The 17,275-nt window shown below is 33.2% G+C and overlaps 3 protein-coding genes across 11 annotated transcripts; 2 read left to right on the plus strand and 1 right to left on the minus strand.

The window, feature by feature from the left end:
• The first annotated feature begins 1,354 nt into the window (after positions 1-1,354).
• On the plus strand, positions 1,355-3,886 carry LOC120077740 (protein SYM1). Its single transcript, XM_039031721.1, has 7 exons — positions 1,355-2,114; positions 2,460-2,600; positions 2,693-2,806; positions 2,890-3,063; positions 3,275-3,390; positions 3,507-3,594; positions 3,686-3,886. The coding sequence occupies exons 1-7, from the start codon at positions 1,689-1,691 to the stop codon at positions 3,695-3,697; spliced, it is 1,071 nt and encodes a 356-aa protein (XP_038887649.1). The 5' UTR covers positions 1,355-1,688; the 3' UTR covers positions 3,698-3,886.
• A 149-nt stretch (positions 3,887-4,035) lies between these two features.
• On the minus strand, positions 4,036-8,073 carry LOC120077738 (probable protein phosphatase 2C 52). 9 transcript variants are annotated; one of them, XM_039031718.1, is made up of 7 exons: positions 7,754-8,073; positions 6,561-6,645; positions 6,092-6,384; positions 5,650-6,000; positions 5,455-5,572; positions 5,143-5,366; positions 4,036-4,908 (listed from the first exon to the last, which is right to left on the minus strand). In XM_039031718.1, the coding sequence occupies exons 3-7, from the start codon at positions 6,350-6,352 to the stop codon at positions 4,444-4,446; spliced, it is 1,419 nt and encodes a 472-aa protein (XP_038887646.1). In that variant the 5' UTR covers positions 6,353-6,384; positions 6,561-6,645; positions 7,754-8,073; the 3' UTR covers positions 4,036-4,443. The 9 variants fall into 9 exon arrangements, with proteins under 9 accessions (XP_038887646.1, XP_038887645.1, XP_038887642.1 ...); XM_039031717.1 differs by having other exon boundaries at positions 7,695-8,073; XM_039031714.1 differs by having other exon boundaries at positions 6,092-6,448; positions 7,754-8,072.
• A 5,337-nt stretch (positions 8,074-13,410) lies between these two features.
• Positions 13,411-14,189, plus strand: LOC120077527 (photosystem II repair protein PSB27-H1, chloroplastic). Its single transcript, XM_039031435.1, has one exon. It carries the CDS (start codon positions 13,472-13,474, stop codon positions 13,979-13,981), a length of 510 nt encoding a protein of 169 aa, XP_038887363.1. The 5' UTR covers positions 13,411-13,471; the 3' UTR covers positions 13,982-14,189.
• The last annotated feature ends 3,086 nt before the right edge of the window (positions 14,190-17,275 follow it).

Here is a 17,275-nt window from a genome sequence, read left to right on the forward strand (position 1 = left end):
CTAATGTTATGTTATTATTATTATTATATAAATATTACATTTAAATTTCAAATTTGATTATTTATTGGGAAAGATAATAAATATGTTTAAATTGAATGTTTAAATTTAGATTATATATGTGAATAATTTGATTTATATTTATTTATTTCTACTAAAAAAATAATTAGCTTTTTTAGGCCAAAATTTGAGTAATTTATCTTTAAATTCAAATTTTTATATAAAACTAACCATAATAAATAATTTAGTGATAAAGTTAATTATTTAATTAAAATTTGTTCATATTAGTGACTTAAATTAATTGGCTTTTTATATATAAAAAAAAGTAACGGGGAATCCCCGCCCCGATTTCTGTGGGGAATTTCACGGGGATAGGGAATGAAACGGGGAATGGGGACGGGATGGGGAATGGCATACTCGGCCCCGCCCCGTGGACATCTCTAGCTGCAATTCATGTAACTCTTTTCTTTGCATGTTGATCTGCAATATAATGAAAAGATTGGAGTAAAAATCGGGCATACAATCTATAGAGATTTTGAGAGAAAATTTGATTTGAAGAAAGAGTTCTTAAGCTTGTTTTGAGTCCCACAACTCAATCTACAAGAGGTATGTCTTGAAACTCTGAAGAATGAGCTCTGAAGGAGTTCTATAAGAGGCATGTCTTGAAACTCTTGTGTTTCTGCAAAAGCATGCTTTATATTTTGCCAAAATTAGTGAATTTGAGTGTTTAGATGATCTATGTGACTCAACATGATTGATCTAGGCGTAATAGAGGATATTCTTCTAGTCGTGAATAAAGAAAATTGTACATATAATTAAATTTATTAATGAAACTCAATCACGAAAATGCACTTGTAGTCTACAACACATCCTAAAAATCTTGAATATTATTTACAACAGTCGAAAGTTTCTAACAACTTTAAACAAAAATAATAATTTGAAATTAAAAATTAATATTGAGTATAAGAGACACATTCTTAATTTCTTTTTTTAAAGAATGCGTCTCTCTTATTATTATTATTATTTTTTAATAAATACGTCTCTTCAAGAGACACAGTTGCAGAAAAAAAAAAATCAGAATGTCTCTAAGACGCAATTGGATAAGGACAAAAAAAAAACATTCATTTTACCTAAATAAGTTGAAAATACCCTATTTTCCCTAATTAAATTCGCATTTCACCCAAAAATCTAATTAACCCTATTAACACAATGCAGATATCGGTATTAAAAGGAAAACCTTTTTTTCTTTTTCTTCTGTCCTCATAGAGAGAGTAGCATTCAGCTGTTTGTGGTTCAAATTCACAAATTTTTCCTATGTACAAGAGAAATGGCGGCAGAACAGAATACATGTCAATGGAGATTGCTTTTATTTCTGGGTCGGCTAAATACTCAGCCGTCCATTAAAAGAACCATTCGAGAAGTTTGTTGAAAGAGCTAACGCTATGTTGTTAATGGGGACGATTCATTTGCCTGTCACATCATGGCTTGTTGAAATCGTTCTGTTTACGAAACTTTTGGGAGCAGATTATTTGACCCAATTGAATCTATTGCATTTCACAAGCTTATTTTTGGTCAAAATTATCAGGGGGAGAGGACACGACGATCAGAGACGTAATCTGCCATTGGTACGACGATAGAGATTTATGGGTTTTGCAAGCAGTCATCTGTAATCTCTGATTATTGGTTTTTTCATGGCAGCAATAAACAGTTTCGTCGCTCAAAGGGTTCTTCCATACACAAAACCTGAAAAACCGCACTTGATTCCGGCTATTCATTTCACCAACAACATTAGAAAATTCAACCCATCTGGTAATTTGATCCTCTCGATCGTTAGAAGAAGAAGATGGGGCGTTAGGTCGGTCAGTGAAGACCAACAGTTGATTCGTTTGGAAGAACATCGTTCGAAGGATGAACACAGCTTATCCCTTAATGGGTCTGAGAAAATTGAGGAATATTCTTCCTCCTCTTCTTCTTCTTCTTCTTCTTTCTCTGAAGAGAAGGGAGCAGATGAAGTGTTGAAGGGTTTCAGTGGCAGAGCTGTAAATGCTACCATTGTTTTGGGATTTGGAACCTTGCTGGTCACTAAATTGCTTACCATCGATCATGAACTATGGCATGTAAGTTTTCTTGCATATTGGAACTATGTTAACTCTTCCTTCAGCCATTTATTATCTTTCACCGATACCTTTGCCAGCGGTCTTGCTTTCTATTTACCACTTCAGTATTAGAAGTTAGTTCCTAGTTTAAATTATTCTCAAAGTTGGTTGTATTCAAAATTCAACCTTGTTTTGTACTCTTTTTTTGCTGGACGATACTGTATAATATGAAAAGGGGAAAAAACTTCATTTTACTTGAAACAAAATCTACTTTTCCTGGGGGAAAATCAGGTGAGAAAATGGTGAAGATTAATGATTGTTGTGGAACTTTCATCTCATTAATCATTACTATCTTATGATTCTCAGGGATGGACCTTGTATGAGGTGCTAAGATATGCACCTGAGCACAATTGGAATGCCTATGAAGAAGCTCTCAAAACGAACCCTGTTTTAGCTAAAATGATGATAAGTGGAATCGTCTATTTTTTCGGAGATTGGATTGCTCAAGTAAGCGCCTGCCGTTTGTTTTCATTATCGTCTCACAATGCTAACTTAGTAATAACTCAGTTTGTTGCATCCTTTACTTTATGAACCTACAGTGTTATGAAGGGAAGCCACTGTTTGAGTTTGACAGGGCACGCATGTTTAGATCAGGTCTTGTTGGATTTTCTCTCCATGGATCTCTTTCTCATTACTACTACCAATTCTGTGAGGTGAGGGTTATGGTTCATTTATATTACTTAGTTGAGTTTCTTCTTTGGTATCTTTATCTGAGACTGTTTTAATTACTTTTTAGGTTCTCTTCCCGTTCAAAGATTGGTGGGTGGTTCCTGTGAAAGTTGCATTTGATCAAACTGTCTGGTCTGGGGTGTGGAATAGCATATATTATGTGGTTTTGGGAATTCTTCGTGCAGAATCTATAACCGATATCTATGGCGAACTGAAATCGACATTTTGGCCAATGCTTACAGTATGAATCTTCTCTGGCCTTTGTCTGGCACCAATGTTAGATTTTGTTCTTTATATTGCTGTTTGCACAAGCATGTTCATGTTGTAGTATGTTGTCCATCTTCAGATTTGTCGTAAAATATCAATTGGTTTTCATTCAAGTATCATAGTTTTAGCATAAATGTTTACGATCAGCTGGGAAACGTTGTAATGGTTCATCATTTACTTTACAGGCAGGTTGGAAACTTTGGCCATTTGCTCATCTCATAACTTATGGTGTTATTCCTGTTGAGCAAAGGCTTCTCTGGGTGGACTGTGTGGAGCTCATCTGGGTCACCATTCTCTCAACGTGAGTACGGAGGAGCTAATGTTGTTACTTTAATACAATTGTCAGAAATTTCATTAAAAAAACATGTCTTGGCCTACACTGAGGCTCAAAATTCAACTTGGTTCTTGTCATTGTAGTTATTCAAACGAGAAATCTGAAGTACGAATAAGTGACGAGGCATCAACAGGAGAAAACGAAGCTTCACCGAGCAGTCAATCAGACAAGGTACGTCGTCATTACATCGAAACTCTTGCTTTTAGTCAAAGAGGTTTACTTGAACACAAGATATTATTCAAGTTCTTGATTGTTCTTTCAGGATCAAATATGATGGGCAGAGTTGGCCAGACAGAACAGAATAGTTATTGTTTTATTCCTGAAACAGATTGTAAAATGTCTGTTGGATTTTAGTTGTAGATCCAATTACAACAGTATGCACATGCACATAAAAAATGCAATTTACAGCATTTCATTTTCCAAGAAGATGAAGTATCATCAATAAAAATAACTTTCATTCCCAGACATGTTTTCTTCACCGTTTTTCCCGCTAATAAACTCAACGAACAGCAGAGGTCACAGCTATATCGAGTTCATCTTTGTGAACTACCTCCTCAATATTACTATTACAAGAAACTACTACTGTGATGAGTTTACTATTGCAGAAGCTTACCAAAGAATCAATTTTGCTCTCCATCTGTTGGTTGTTTCTGCCAACTGATTGCACTATTCTCCTCGTAGAACTTGTTGGTTTAGTTTGCTATGAAACGAAAAGTTAAGAACCTGGTTCTTACCACATTGTCGAATTGGTTTAGTTTGGTAACTTAAATAAGATTCCATGGTCCCCTAAGATGAGCAGCAAAATCTGGTGTTTAGGTAATCCATTTTCATTTTGGGGAAAGGATATTGATAATTGACATTCATTGAACCAATTTAGTTGATCTATGAAAGCAGTAAACTTTTGTGCAATTCAACATACACTGGTAGCAAAAATGTACCTGCATAAACCTTTAACCCAGCAGCCAGTTTGAAAGATTTACTTTTCCATTTTGGATTAACAGTCCCAGAATTTTATAAAACCTATGACACTGCTGGCCTTTCCTCGGAAAATCTAGGAAGTTGAACAAGCGAGTTCACTCGAGTGACTCCTTCCAAACCCAACCAGTTTTGATCTTCTGCAGGTACAGCATCACCAATCTCCCCATCGTCGACAGGTAATTCCTTGCTTTCTTCGGATGATCTGACGGTGTTATTCCTTTGCAAACATGGTTCAGACCTCTGGCCATCATCGGATTCAATAGCAGTACCCGAATGATTACTACGCAATGTTGCAGATGAGAAGCCTTGTTCGTCACAGTCGGATTCGGAGTCCATCTTCCCGTCCAAAAATAAGCAGACGACAGCACAGTCATCCATTTTTGAGGTAGGGTATTTAAGTTTCCATTCACGAGCAGCAGAGTCCACCACAGACCTCGCAGCTGATGCCCGGGTTGGGGCCGAGGACACTATATCAACCACCTCTTCATTGCTCAACACATCCCATACCTGCAACACTACTAAATTATCCCCCATCCGTAGACTTTTGTTTCCAGAGTTAATATAATAAACAATAAGGAGCTGTAGTAACGCAACTTCAGCTATTAATTCAAATAGAGATGAATGTTGATCCAAAGAGTAGGAAAATGATAAATAATCTCTTACCAATGGGGTGCCCAAATCAAATTAAAATGCTACATTGAAACAATTGAAGAACAGAATGAAGCAGAGGAGGAAACTTGCCCCATCTGATGCAAGAACGATGAACTGATCCGCGTCAGTGAGGGTTCGATGAGAGAATTCAGGTATAGAGATAACTCCATATTCTTTCAAACAGAAGTCACCAAATGCTCGAGCCATTGCCAAACCAGGTGCATCGTCAAAAGGTAACCACACCCTTGGCACTTCAGGTTCATCCTGCAATGCAAAGACCCTACCTTTACATCGTTTTATTCTTTCAGCTTCTCCTACAGAGTGATGATTAACAATCACAACTTAGCACATAAATCAAACACCAAGTCAATCAACGAATGAATAAAACAGCAACCAACATACTTGGCAAATCTGGCTTAAGATCCACGGTCAATTGAACTGCCACTGTGGAATCATTGGCGTCCTTTGAAGCGAGGATTGCTCTCGAGTCCCCTATATACCCCATGAAGAGATTTGACCCCTAAACACAACCAAATAAGAAACAAAGATGACAAAAGAAAACCAAAATGATTGGAAAGAACATCCTTCTTTTCAAACCTGTTTAACTATGGTGACTGCAGTACTACCACTGCAAAAGCAGTCCAGATTAGGATGTGATCTCAACTCCTTATCCATAGCTTTATATGAGTTCAAAAATGCATCTCTCCAAACCGAATTCTGTGAGTCCTCTACAAAACCATCCTTCTCAGAATCTTCACAATCAGGAGGTGTCTTCAAATTCCTCTGGAAACAGGTTTTACCAGAGTCATTTTGCTTCAACTGAGGAGACTGGAAGAATGACAACAACTTAATAGGCAATGTATCCCTCACTTTTCGAGCAACGAGATGACCGTAAGGTCCATGTCCATCGAATACACCACAAAAGATCGTGTCCTCTGACATGAAATCCTGAGGAAGAAAAATAAGGAAGCATAAACCTCTATAAACAACAATTCAATGCAGCTAACATTTTTTGCAGAAGAGAAGAAACAGAACATACTTCCCACACAACCATGGCATCCTGGTTTATGCCCTTGCGACCTTGTTGAGTGAAAATGCAAGAAGACCGACTTTTTCCATTCATGAAAATCCTGTTGGGAGCTGAAGGAAGATTCTGAAGAGCATAAACATGGTCGGAGAATGTTCTTTTTGTTCGCTTTCGACCTCGAAATTCAATTCCCAAACATGAAGAAGAAACTGATTCCCCATTGCTTTGGCTACTACATGCACTATGGCTGCTTGTAGAGACACAACCACCCATTTTCTTTCTTGGCTTCAAAAGAGCATCATCTTCTGATGTAAATAAGAATGACAAGATTCCCCTTTTAGGTTAGATCTCAAGTGACACATTGAAACACTGCAAATTCAAGAGAATCAAGAAAATAACAACAGAAAAAAACTAAAGTTTATGGGGAGAAAAAAAAAATCAAACAAAGCGACAGAGAGACAGAGAGAAGCTTTTTTCACACCTCAATATGTTAAGACTTTGGATTTTTTTTTTTTCAGTCAAATTTCAATCCTTTCATTGGAAGACGAGTGGATGACGGATACCAGCTGAACAAAACAAGGAATAGCTCATTAAACAAATGATTTTACACCATAGTTTTTAGCGAATCAAGAAAATGATGCATATCAACTTCATGAAGGAAGGAAAAATAAAAGCAATAACAGGTCATTAAATAAGCTGCCATGTGAGGTAGGAACAGAAAATAATAAAAAAAATGTCTTGATGATCTTGTGAGCGGTGACTTGTCCATCGTCAGATTCACGTTGGAAAAAACTAAGTGCACTGAGTTAAGACATTGGTTTTTTTAAAATCATTTCAGAAATCTCAAGGTCTTAAGAAAATCCCTTGAGCCCCTCCACTCCATTTGTTAAAAAAAATCCAAAGACAAAAGAGAATCAAAGAAAAAGTTGTGATTTTTACGTGATTTCAAGCTTAAAAAATGGCTGAAATCTAGAACAGAATACTTACAAGTTCATATTTCCATGGTTTTCCAACTTTCCACCGTTTTTCTCAGTAATCAAACGTAGTTTTTACCAACCAATTTGGAGAAAGAGAAATGAAAGAGAACCAAGAAAACTTGTAAAAGCAAAACTTCAATTCCAACTTGAGAGAAAGCCAAAGAAGGATAATAAAGCAAGAAACAGGAAAGCAGAAAAGGACTAAAAAAAGTATGATGTTGGCAAAGGGAAAAGCCTCAAAGAGGAACAAGGAGAAAGCAGAAGAGATGAATTAAAAATCACCTCATAGCAAAACACAACAATAATACACACAACATAAAAAGCAGAAAAACAGTGGCAAATCTCATTTTTCTTGTAAATAAATAAAAAAATCAAGGGAGATTCAGACTGTCACGTAGACATCTCAACAATAAAGAAACAGCAGACGTGTAAAGCAGTCAACCAAAAGCGACTTATAATCTGTTTCATAACCAAAAATTACAGAATCAGAAAACAAAAACAAACCCTCTTCTGATTAACACTGTCTCTCACAATCAGTTTGGTTCTTGAAATGCAGTTCAAAGTTCTACATACTCTCACTCGAACAGATACATAAAAAAGGAAGAGAAATGCATGTAGAGACGATTTGTCGTTCTTACCTGAAAAGAATGGAAACCAAACCTGAAAAACACCAAAATTCAAGCAAATAAAAACATACCCATAAAGCAATTTTTGCACAAATGGCAAAAGGAACAAGAAAAAAGGAGGCTTTAACAACTGTATGAAGAAAGTAATGAGTAAATGCCCCAATGAGAAACGAGGGAAAGTTTGAGGAAAAGCCAAAATTGGGTGTGTGGTTTTGGTTCTAGGTTAAATGCCTGATTTTTTTTTCTCAATTGATGAGTCGGATAGAGAGAGAGAAAAAAGAGAGAGTTGTTTATTAATACAGAGGTAGTGTATTTATTTCTTATAACAGATAAATAAAGCACTGTTATTTGAATGCACCACCATTTTGGATAAGGTCAGAACCCAGAAGAGTGTTCCACCATTTGGCCGTTGTACTTATTGACATTTCAACATTTTCCTCACAAATCTTTAGAGAGTATTTGTACAATTAATGTAAAACAAAACCTGAAATGAAGAAATACCCCACAAACAGATCCAACGGATGAAAATGTTTGTGCAACTTAGAGATTCTATTCTTGGCTGAAAATTAAATGCCCCTTCTCTGAATTCACGTTATTTTTCTGTGAGTTAAAATCAAACCTACTACCCGTGCTTGTTTGCTGTCTGTTACATTACATCAAAGTAGAGGGAGAGTTAGAGAGTTATGTATAACATAACATTCTAAATCTTAGAATCAAAATCAAATAAGATGAAGAGATTCAAGGCAGTCTATAACTGTTTTCTCCTATTTGGCTATTTTTCTCTTCAAGTGGATTTCTTTTTATCTGAATTGCTACTACTCTTAAGTACAGTTTTGGGAGTTGGGTCGAAGAGATGGCTTGATGGGTCTGTCATGTTCGAGCATTCTAGAAATGGATGTGTTAAAAAATGGTTTTTTTTTTCTATACAAATCTTCTCCTTCCAACAATTTTTGTCTGACAGAAGAATTGAACGGAAAGAGTCTTGTTTTGAGTTTGTGATCTTCAAAACACAAAATAGAGAGATACCACATTCCAACAAACAAAAGACATGACTAAGTTTAATTTGTAAAAGTGAATATTCAATTAGTTGAATAATTTAATCACAAAATGAAAACAAAGGCAGCTCCATTAAAGGAAGTGTCACTATCTTAAAAGGAAAACAATTTGAAGATGAAAGAATAAGGCAGAGTATTAGATTAGATTAGGAAACAGCTCATATCAGTACAGATTACCATCATTTCACATTATTGCAGTGATTTTGAGGTCATTTGACTTTGAGAATGTGTATAGTTCTCGTGTATAAGAGAGAAACTTCAACCAAAAAGCCAAAATTCAATCCAAGTTGGGGCCAAAAGGGTGGGATGAAATAATGCAACCGACCAAAGTCAAGGAGATTTTTCAATATCAATATCAATCCCCCAACTGGCAATTGCAATGAATAGAAGAAATGATGGGTGACACTTTAAATGCCTTCACACGCCCTCCTCCAGTCCAACCTACTCTCTGCTTGGTTGCTTTTATCACAAGCCATCTGTTTTTTTTCCTCTAAACTTCTTACTCCTCTACCTTTAAACCTTAAAAGGTCACTTCTTTTTTTGTCTAAACTATTAAAAAACACCCGATCTTTCCCCCTTCCTCCAGAATTACACTGGTACTATTTTACCTTTGACCTTTTATAGATTTTTTAAATTATTCTGGGAGTAGAAAATTCATTAAAATGTTGGAACGAAAATTCAACATGTTTGAATGACGTTCTTTTAAACCTAATCCAGACAAGCGTTATAACCACACTATGTCATTCCTCATCAAATAAAGGATTTCAATTTTTATGATAGTTTTGAAACGATTATAAAAGATAAAAGATAATATTGCAACTTCTAAAAGATGTGTATTTTTTGGAACAAGAGGCAGAGTTTAGGTTTTTTTTTTTTTTTTTTTTTTTTCCTCCGTACTTTAGTCTTTTCCTTTCAATCAACTATGAGGGTGGAATCTAAAAGCTTCATGATTCTTGTTGAGGGTTCTTGTGGGCAAGATCATGGCCCCATCGGCGAGTCCAAATCCAAGAAAAATTGGGAGGCAATATGAAGAAGTACGTTTTTCGAAATAGAAAAGTCAAAACTTCGGATTTTGGATTGATCGGTCAAGTTGGTGAATATGTACCAAATTGGAAAATAATCGAGTTGTGCTTGATGTGGAACCCTACAACCTCAGGCACCGCAAACTACCCTGCATCGTCGAAGTTATGGATAACACAGGCGAATGTCAGAATAAGAGCATTATAAATAGTTTCATTCGACAATCTCATAGGAGAAGAATAAGTAATCTCTCAAAGTCCTGACTTTACTTTTTTATGTTTTGTTGAACTATATACTTCTTCTACTAATTTAGGTATTAGAGTATGATAGACTTTACACCGTATTGATACAAGAAATAGACTTTACACCGTACTGATACAAGAAATTTTTATGGAGATCAACTCAAAAAGCGAGACGAGACCACAAATACGAGGTCAGCAGCCAAACCCACAACAGACCAACAACGAAGGAGTGCGAATTCAATGCCCAACAATTCTAAAAGCAACACTCAAAACAAATTTGAAATGGGGTTTTCAGGATTTCACCCCAACATTCATGAGCTAATTAGCATAATAGACAGAATTTGGTATGTTGATCTTTTTTGAGAAAAAGTTAGTGAGGGGTAAGGGAAAGATAAGAAAAGGAGGGAAAACTTATGGAATACGTTTTGATCAAGTACAAAGGTTGCCTCACTCAAAAAGATATTGAACCTACCTTCTTTTTTTTATTTTGCCCCTTTATTTATGGGTTGCTTTTGCTTTTCATTATTTATGTGATAAAATAAAAACAACCCCATCTGCTGTTGCTGCAGCACCATCAAAAAGACTGTCATTGATTTGTGTGGTCAGTATTTTCACTCATTTTCTAAGTTTGAGAAGTCAATTGGGAGATGGAGAAGCCATGTCATGTTCTTCTTCTTGTTCCCTTTCTCTTTTGCTAGGTCAATCCTTTTATCTTTCTAACAAAATTACTAAGAAAAATATTTTTCTAGTATCAACAGAGTTACTACTCATCGAAATACATTTAAGACATTAAGTAGAGTTGATAAGTTTATAGAGTTGTTTAACTGATACAACTCATAGAGTAAGAATCAGATACAAAATTGATGTTTTATTATTATTCATAAGCCACGAGCTCTTTGAGCTTAATAAGAAAGGGATCAAACTCTAACTCCTTGTACCAAACACACTTTATATTTAGACCATAGTTTTTTCTTTATTAATAATTTTTTAATACGAGATATTATTTTTAAATAATGCTGATATAGTTAACAATCAATCTAAGTATCGAGACTTTGATGATACTAGTAATTTCTCCATAATTTTATTGGTTCAAAATATGAAGTCAACCAAAATTTCTTATGGTCAATGTGTAGACAAGTTATGTTTACTCATCAAGCATTTTGTCTTTTAAATCTTAGAAGATAATTCATTGAATTGGTCCCATGTGGATAAAATGATGTGAAAAGTTATTTTCACTTTATTTTCACTAATAGTAAAGGGAAAAAAGGGCAAAGAGGATGAGTGCTTTTCTCTCTCTCTCTCTTAAATTATTATTATTATTATTATTATTATTTATTTCCATTTGTTAGTCAAAAAGCTTTGAGCAATTACATGTTGGTTGGCTAACACTTTTGTACAAAATAATATGATTGAAGGGTTGTTGTGAAAAAAGTTTTGAACTTAGATTCTCTTTACAAAGAAGCATGGGTTCAAATATATGATTTCATTTATATGGACAAAAAACTTTATTTTTTATTTTTCAAAACAAAGGTTTTGTTTGATTCTTAATTATAAGTTTATAACTAAATAATGTTGTTTAATTATTGGTTGTGGATAGATGAATGTAATGAGATACTTCAATGCAATTTTCTATAGTAATCTTCTTGATTGACAGATTTTTTTTTAATAAAATGATTTTGCTAGAGTCAATGCAATAAATTAGCTAGTTTGTGAAATAAATAGGTCAACTATATATTGCTGATAAGTAAAGTAATTAAATTAGGTCAACAAAATTGGAATAAAGTTAAAGATCCCTATTCTATATGAATTAGATTAGCTAGTGTTAGCAATTTGAGTCCAAGGAGGGGCCAACCAAAAGAATCTCAAGTCTTTTCACAAAAACCTTTTGTAAAATAAAGGAGTTTTTGGTCAATACTTTTACATAGTAAGGGATTGGTGTGTCAAAGAGGAAGTATAAATTATTGGTATGAGAAAGATTGGTGATGTGTGTTGAAGTAATGGCTCTTTAAAAGCTAGTTGAATGTCAAGAATTTGTTTTAAAGGATTTAAAAAAAAAAAAGTTTGGTTAATTGTCTAAAAAAAAAAACATTTTCGAGTTGTTTTTAAATAAAGAGAAATGAGTCAATTTATTTACAAATATAGAAAAATGTCACTGTCTATGAAGAATAGAAATCTATCGTGATCTATTAATGATAGATAGTAACATTGGACTATACTTGAAAATATCTTCAATTGTTTTACCATTTAAAACAATTATCTCACATTTCCTTTGGTTGGTTTGAGTTTTTTTTAAACAAATGATGTTATTATTATTATTATTTGGTTAAAATTTGTATACAATTATTTTATTAAGGTTTAAGTATTTCTATTTTGGTCAATGAACTTCCTAAATTTATTCTATTTTAGTTTCCCAAACTTTTAAAAAAATCTTCTTTTTAACTTTCAAGTTTATTCTATTTGACCTCCAAATTTTTAAATACAATATATATTTTATTCTTGAACTTAAAAAAAAAAAACTATTTTGGTAATTACTTTTATTTTAACTTAACAAACTGATGATGTAGGTTTGATTATGTATACTAGCAAGTTGATACGAATATGATTTCAAACTAAATAAGTTAGAGATGAATATTACCTAAAGTGAATATAATTCAAAAAAGTAACATGACCTAATTGAGGTTTCATCAAATCATAATAACTAAATTCTAACTTATAAGACCAAAATATTAGAGATTACGTTTTAACTTTCTTCAAACAATAGGGATCAAATTTGTAATTTAATCTAAATGAAAACTAAATTCAATACACAAATGTAAAAATATAATATTTTAAAACATTGAGATGGGATGAAAACTAAAGTTAAAATTTATAAATAATAATGTAACATTTTGAAGCTTAAAGATTGAATGGAAACTATAATCAACAAAATTTAGCACAAAATAGATATTTTTTGCACTGTTTATGATTGTTTTAGTGTCATACCTTCTTCTTCCATTTAATAAGTGTATGAGGCTTATTGGGACTCTTGTTTCCTTAATTTGTTGTTCTTATGAAGACTTTGTTTGTGGTTAGTTTGTTCGGTTGAATGAAGTTTTCTTTTTTTAAAAAAAAAAAAAAAAAAAAAAGAAAAAAGACGATGGCTGAAGTAGGTCAAAATCACAACCAAATCGACATCCTTTTATCTAGGCTAGATCATAAATGGGCTTAGCTTTGGGCCCAACAGATATGGGCTTCATTTTAAAAAAAGCATAGAGTTTTGAGTCCATTATTCTCCCAATGAACAATAAACAGAAGATCTAAACCTTATATCTCATTGGTCCATCCCTCATCCATAAGTCCGACAAATAAGATAAGATGATAAGAACACGTGGCAAACACCCAATTCCCCAAATTTTTTCTCGCTAAAATTAACTCTTCACATTTCTTTAGATTTCCCCTTCTCCCTCTCCAAAATTCCAGTTCCTCCAAAATCATGGCCTCCCCAACACTCATAACCCCTTGTACTTCCAAATCTCAAACTCCCTTCATACCCCTCAAACCCAAATCCACCATTTCCGCCGCCGCGACAGCCACCACCGTCCGCCGCCGCGACTTCCTTTCTTTGACGGCTTCTGTTCTAGCTCCATCATGGGTTCTGTTCCCTCAATCGCCGGCACTGGCGTCTTCTGACGACGAGTACGTGAAGGACACGAGCGAAGTGATAGGGAAGGTGAGAATGACGATCACAATGGACAGAAACGACCCGAATGTGGCAGCGGCAGTGGCGGAGCTTCGGGAAAGTTCGAATTTTTGGGTGGCTAAGTACAGGAAGGAGAAAGCTCTGTTGGGAAGAGCTTCGTTTAGGGATATGTATTCGGCATTGAATGCGGTGTCGGGACATTATATTAGCTTTGGGCCGACGGCACCGATTCCGGCGAAGAGGAAGGCAAGGATTTTGGAAGAGATGGACACTGCAGAGAAAGCTCTGTTAAGAGGGAGATGAAAATTACGTGAGGCATTTTTCATTCTTTTTCACTTTGTATTTTTTTTTTTTTCTTCCTAAGTATTGGAATTTAATGTTTATGGGTTATGTAAGTATAGAATATGGGGATTCACAATTTGTGAATTTACAAGAGGGAAATATTCTAAACTTCGGTGATAAATGCTTCAAGATAAATACATTCTTGAGACTTTCTCGTAATATTTGATCTTTAATTCGACTTTTTTTTAAGTTCAATATGCTTACATGTGAGTATGCGAATTCGAAAAAAAATATCTTAATTTCGATGATAAATGTTTTAAGATTAATACATTCTTAAATTTTTTCATAATATTTGATCTTTGATTCCATTTAAATGAATATATGACTTGATTAATTTGTTCTCTTTGTTTATTTATTTATTTTATTTTTGTTGTGTTTAGGATAATTATTTTTTAAAGTAAAACTTTTGTTACTCGGTATAAGTTCATGAGATTAGGAAATTTGTACGTGTTCTTATGGAAAGTTGGGAGGCTTAGTTTGTATAGTTCATGTTTTGATATTAAAGCAATATTTTAAAGAAACATGGAGTGATTGAGCTTTTATTTGATATGCATTTAGGACATGTTTAGAGTAATTTTGAAATGGTTTAATTTTTTTTTAGTTCAAAATCACTTTCAAATGTGTCTTAAATCATTTGATTTCATTTTTTATTTGATGAAAATCACAATTTTTAGTATGATGAAAATCACATTTAAAAGTATGAAACCGAACATGAACATCACTTGTAAACAAATCATTCTTACTAATTTTATGTTTCTCAGTTTATAACTCTAGGCATGATAAAACTATTAGACGTATTTAAATAATAATACGTATACTTAAAGTATAGGATATATATATGTGGATTTTACTATCTTATTATATTGATCTAATTAATTAAGGCCCTAAGACTCTATATTCCTAATTGAGTATGAACTTAATGAATAGAAGCCTATTCCTAGTTAATTAGGGTTTAATGAAAACTCTAATTGAACTAGTATATAAAGAGAGTTTAGGACTATGGTCCCTAATATACCAAAACAATAAGCACTCGGTCTTTCGAATCCATAGACTATTCAATATAGATTTAATTAGGGTCTTTATTCCCATCCAGTATGTTATGTATTTATTTTTGACAATTTAGCATAAAAGATTCTAAGTTAATCTATTCAATATAGATTAGTAATTATGCTAACAAAAACAATTTTCTTTTTTAATTTTAAGTTTTCAAAATAATTTGAGTAAATTAAATTAGGAAAAGATAGGTGTGTAATCATTTTATTATTTATTTTTAAATATTTTACATATAAATCACCATTTTCACTCATGAATTTATATGTTCTGTTATCCCCTAAGTCTAAGACAACCTCTCAACAAGAACGTTTATCTTTTCATCTTCAAATGAAGATCACTTAATTTAGAAAAACTTAGACTCCTCTAAGTATGAGAATCCCTTCTTAAGATGTAGTAGAATATAACAATATAATCTAGAGAACAATTCAAGATCAATAGTAGCATAAACTTCACAATCACAAGGATTGACATATGTGTGGGTTACGATAAAATTAGAATACAAACGGCACAACAATTCTTCAAAAGCGGCAACCCTAAAAAGAGTACAACAACCACTTGAATAAACATGGCGTAAAAGGAGAACCAAACTCAAACCATAATCTGCATAACCTAGAAAATAAAACAAATCCATGAGAATAAACACCTAGTATTATCTAGATAAGGAAAATATATTCAAATTGGAACAACATTCATGGAGATATTCTAAAGGACAATTCAATGGACAAGATAACAAACATCTCAAATGTGGACCGACACAACACACTTAAACAAATTGTGAGCACCAAATCTTTAAATATATATATAATACTAAAAGTAAAAGAAAAAGAGATAAGTTTGAGGGCAAAAACTAAATAAGTCCACAGATTTTGGGGAGAGGCTACTTGACTATGATTGTCACTTTCTAAAAGTCCATAGTCTATGTATGGAATTGGATGATTTCACGTTTTCTCATATCATAATCGACCAATTTTCAAGAGCACTTTAATTTTAACTTTCAAAATAAAGAAATTGTAAAAAAAAAAAAACAAAAAACAAAAAACAAAATAAAGAAATAGTTTTTTTCCCATATAGAAAATGGGCTATTATTCATGGTGATGGATGAATGTTGATACTCTCATACTCTCACATAAGTTTCTGGTGGGCTTCAGCAGGCCCCATTCGAAGTTGGGCCTCAACTGTTGCAATCAACTAACGATACGGTTCCATAGCATTGGGCCTCACTACAATTTTCCCTTTTAAAGTTTTTTGGAACCACTAGACAAATGATTAAAATAAAATAGTGTTTTAATGAAAATAGGAAAAGAAGTTATTCTTAGTGAAAATGGTCAAACGACTAATTTTAATACTACTTAAAATTTAATAATGGACAGAAGTGCCTTACTATTATAGTCTTAGACTATGGTGTATTTCAAAGAAAAATCTAACAATTTAATGAACTCAATCACCCAAAATCTCATCCATTTGAAATTTGAATGTATATTTATTGTGAAGAAAATAATTAAAAAAAACGATTTGCATATTAAAATTAACTTTAGTTATAAAAAATAATATCATAACAAAAATAACTTAGAGCTACAAAAATTTGAAAAACATAACTAAAAACTAATGGTTGAAAACTAGAAAAGTTATGCTTGTTGCTTTTCATCAATAAATTAGTTAATCAACAAAAAATTATAAATAAAAACTAAAAAGTTAGAAATAAACAAATACATCATATTCAAAATAATTATCAAATGAAGTCTAATGAGCCTTACAAATACCTTCTACTCATTAATAGTTCACACGTACTAGAAGCAATTGAAATCTTGGTTAGTATGAACATGCAAATACCTCGTAATATCTAGAATCTTTTCATCTTTTGTCACACCATTTATATTAAAAATAACTTCAACTCCCCACACTTACCTTGTAATACCTAAATTTTTTTTATAACACATCCATTGTAATAGCTAAATTATGGATCAAACCTCACACATATACCTTGTAATGCTAAACTATTAAAACCTTGCAAAAGCAAATACTATGTAAAAACAATCATCAAAATCTTACAAAAACTCTATATTAAAAACCTAAAATCTAAGCCAAAATCTGAACAAATTTATTTTCAACTTCTCAGGGTGCCTATTCTGTACACTAGATTTACCACCACGAAAATCATCATTTCTCCTTCACAATCTCTCATATGTTCACCACCCTGCTACA

The sequence above is a fragment of the Benincasa hispida genome, chromosome 5, assembly GCF_009727055.1.
Source record: "Benincasa hispida cultivar B227 chromosome 5, ASM972705v1, whole genome shotgun sequence".
Lineage (NCBI taxonomy): Eukaryota > Viridiplantae > Streptophyta > Magnoliopsida > Cucurbitales > Cucurbitaceae > Benincasa > Benincasa hispida.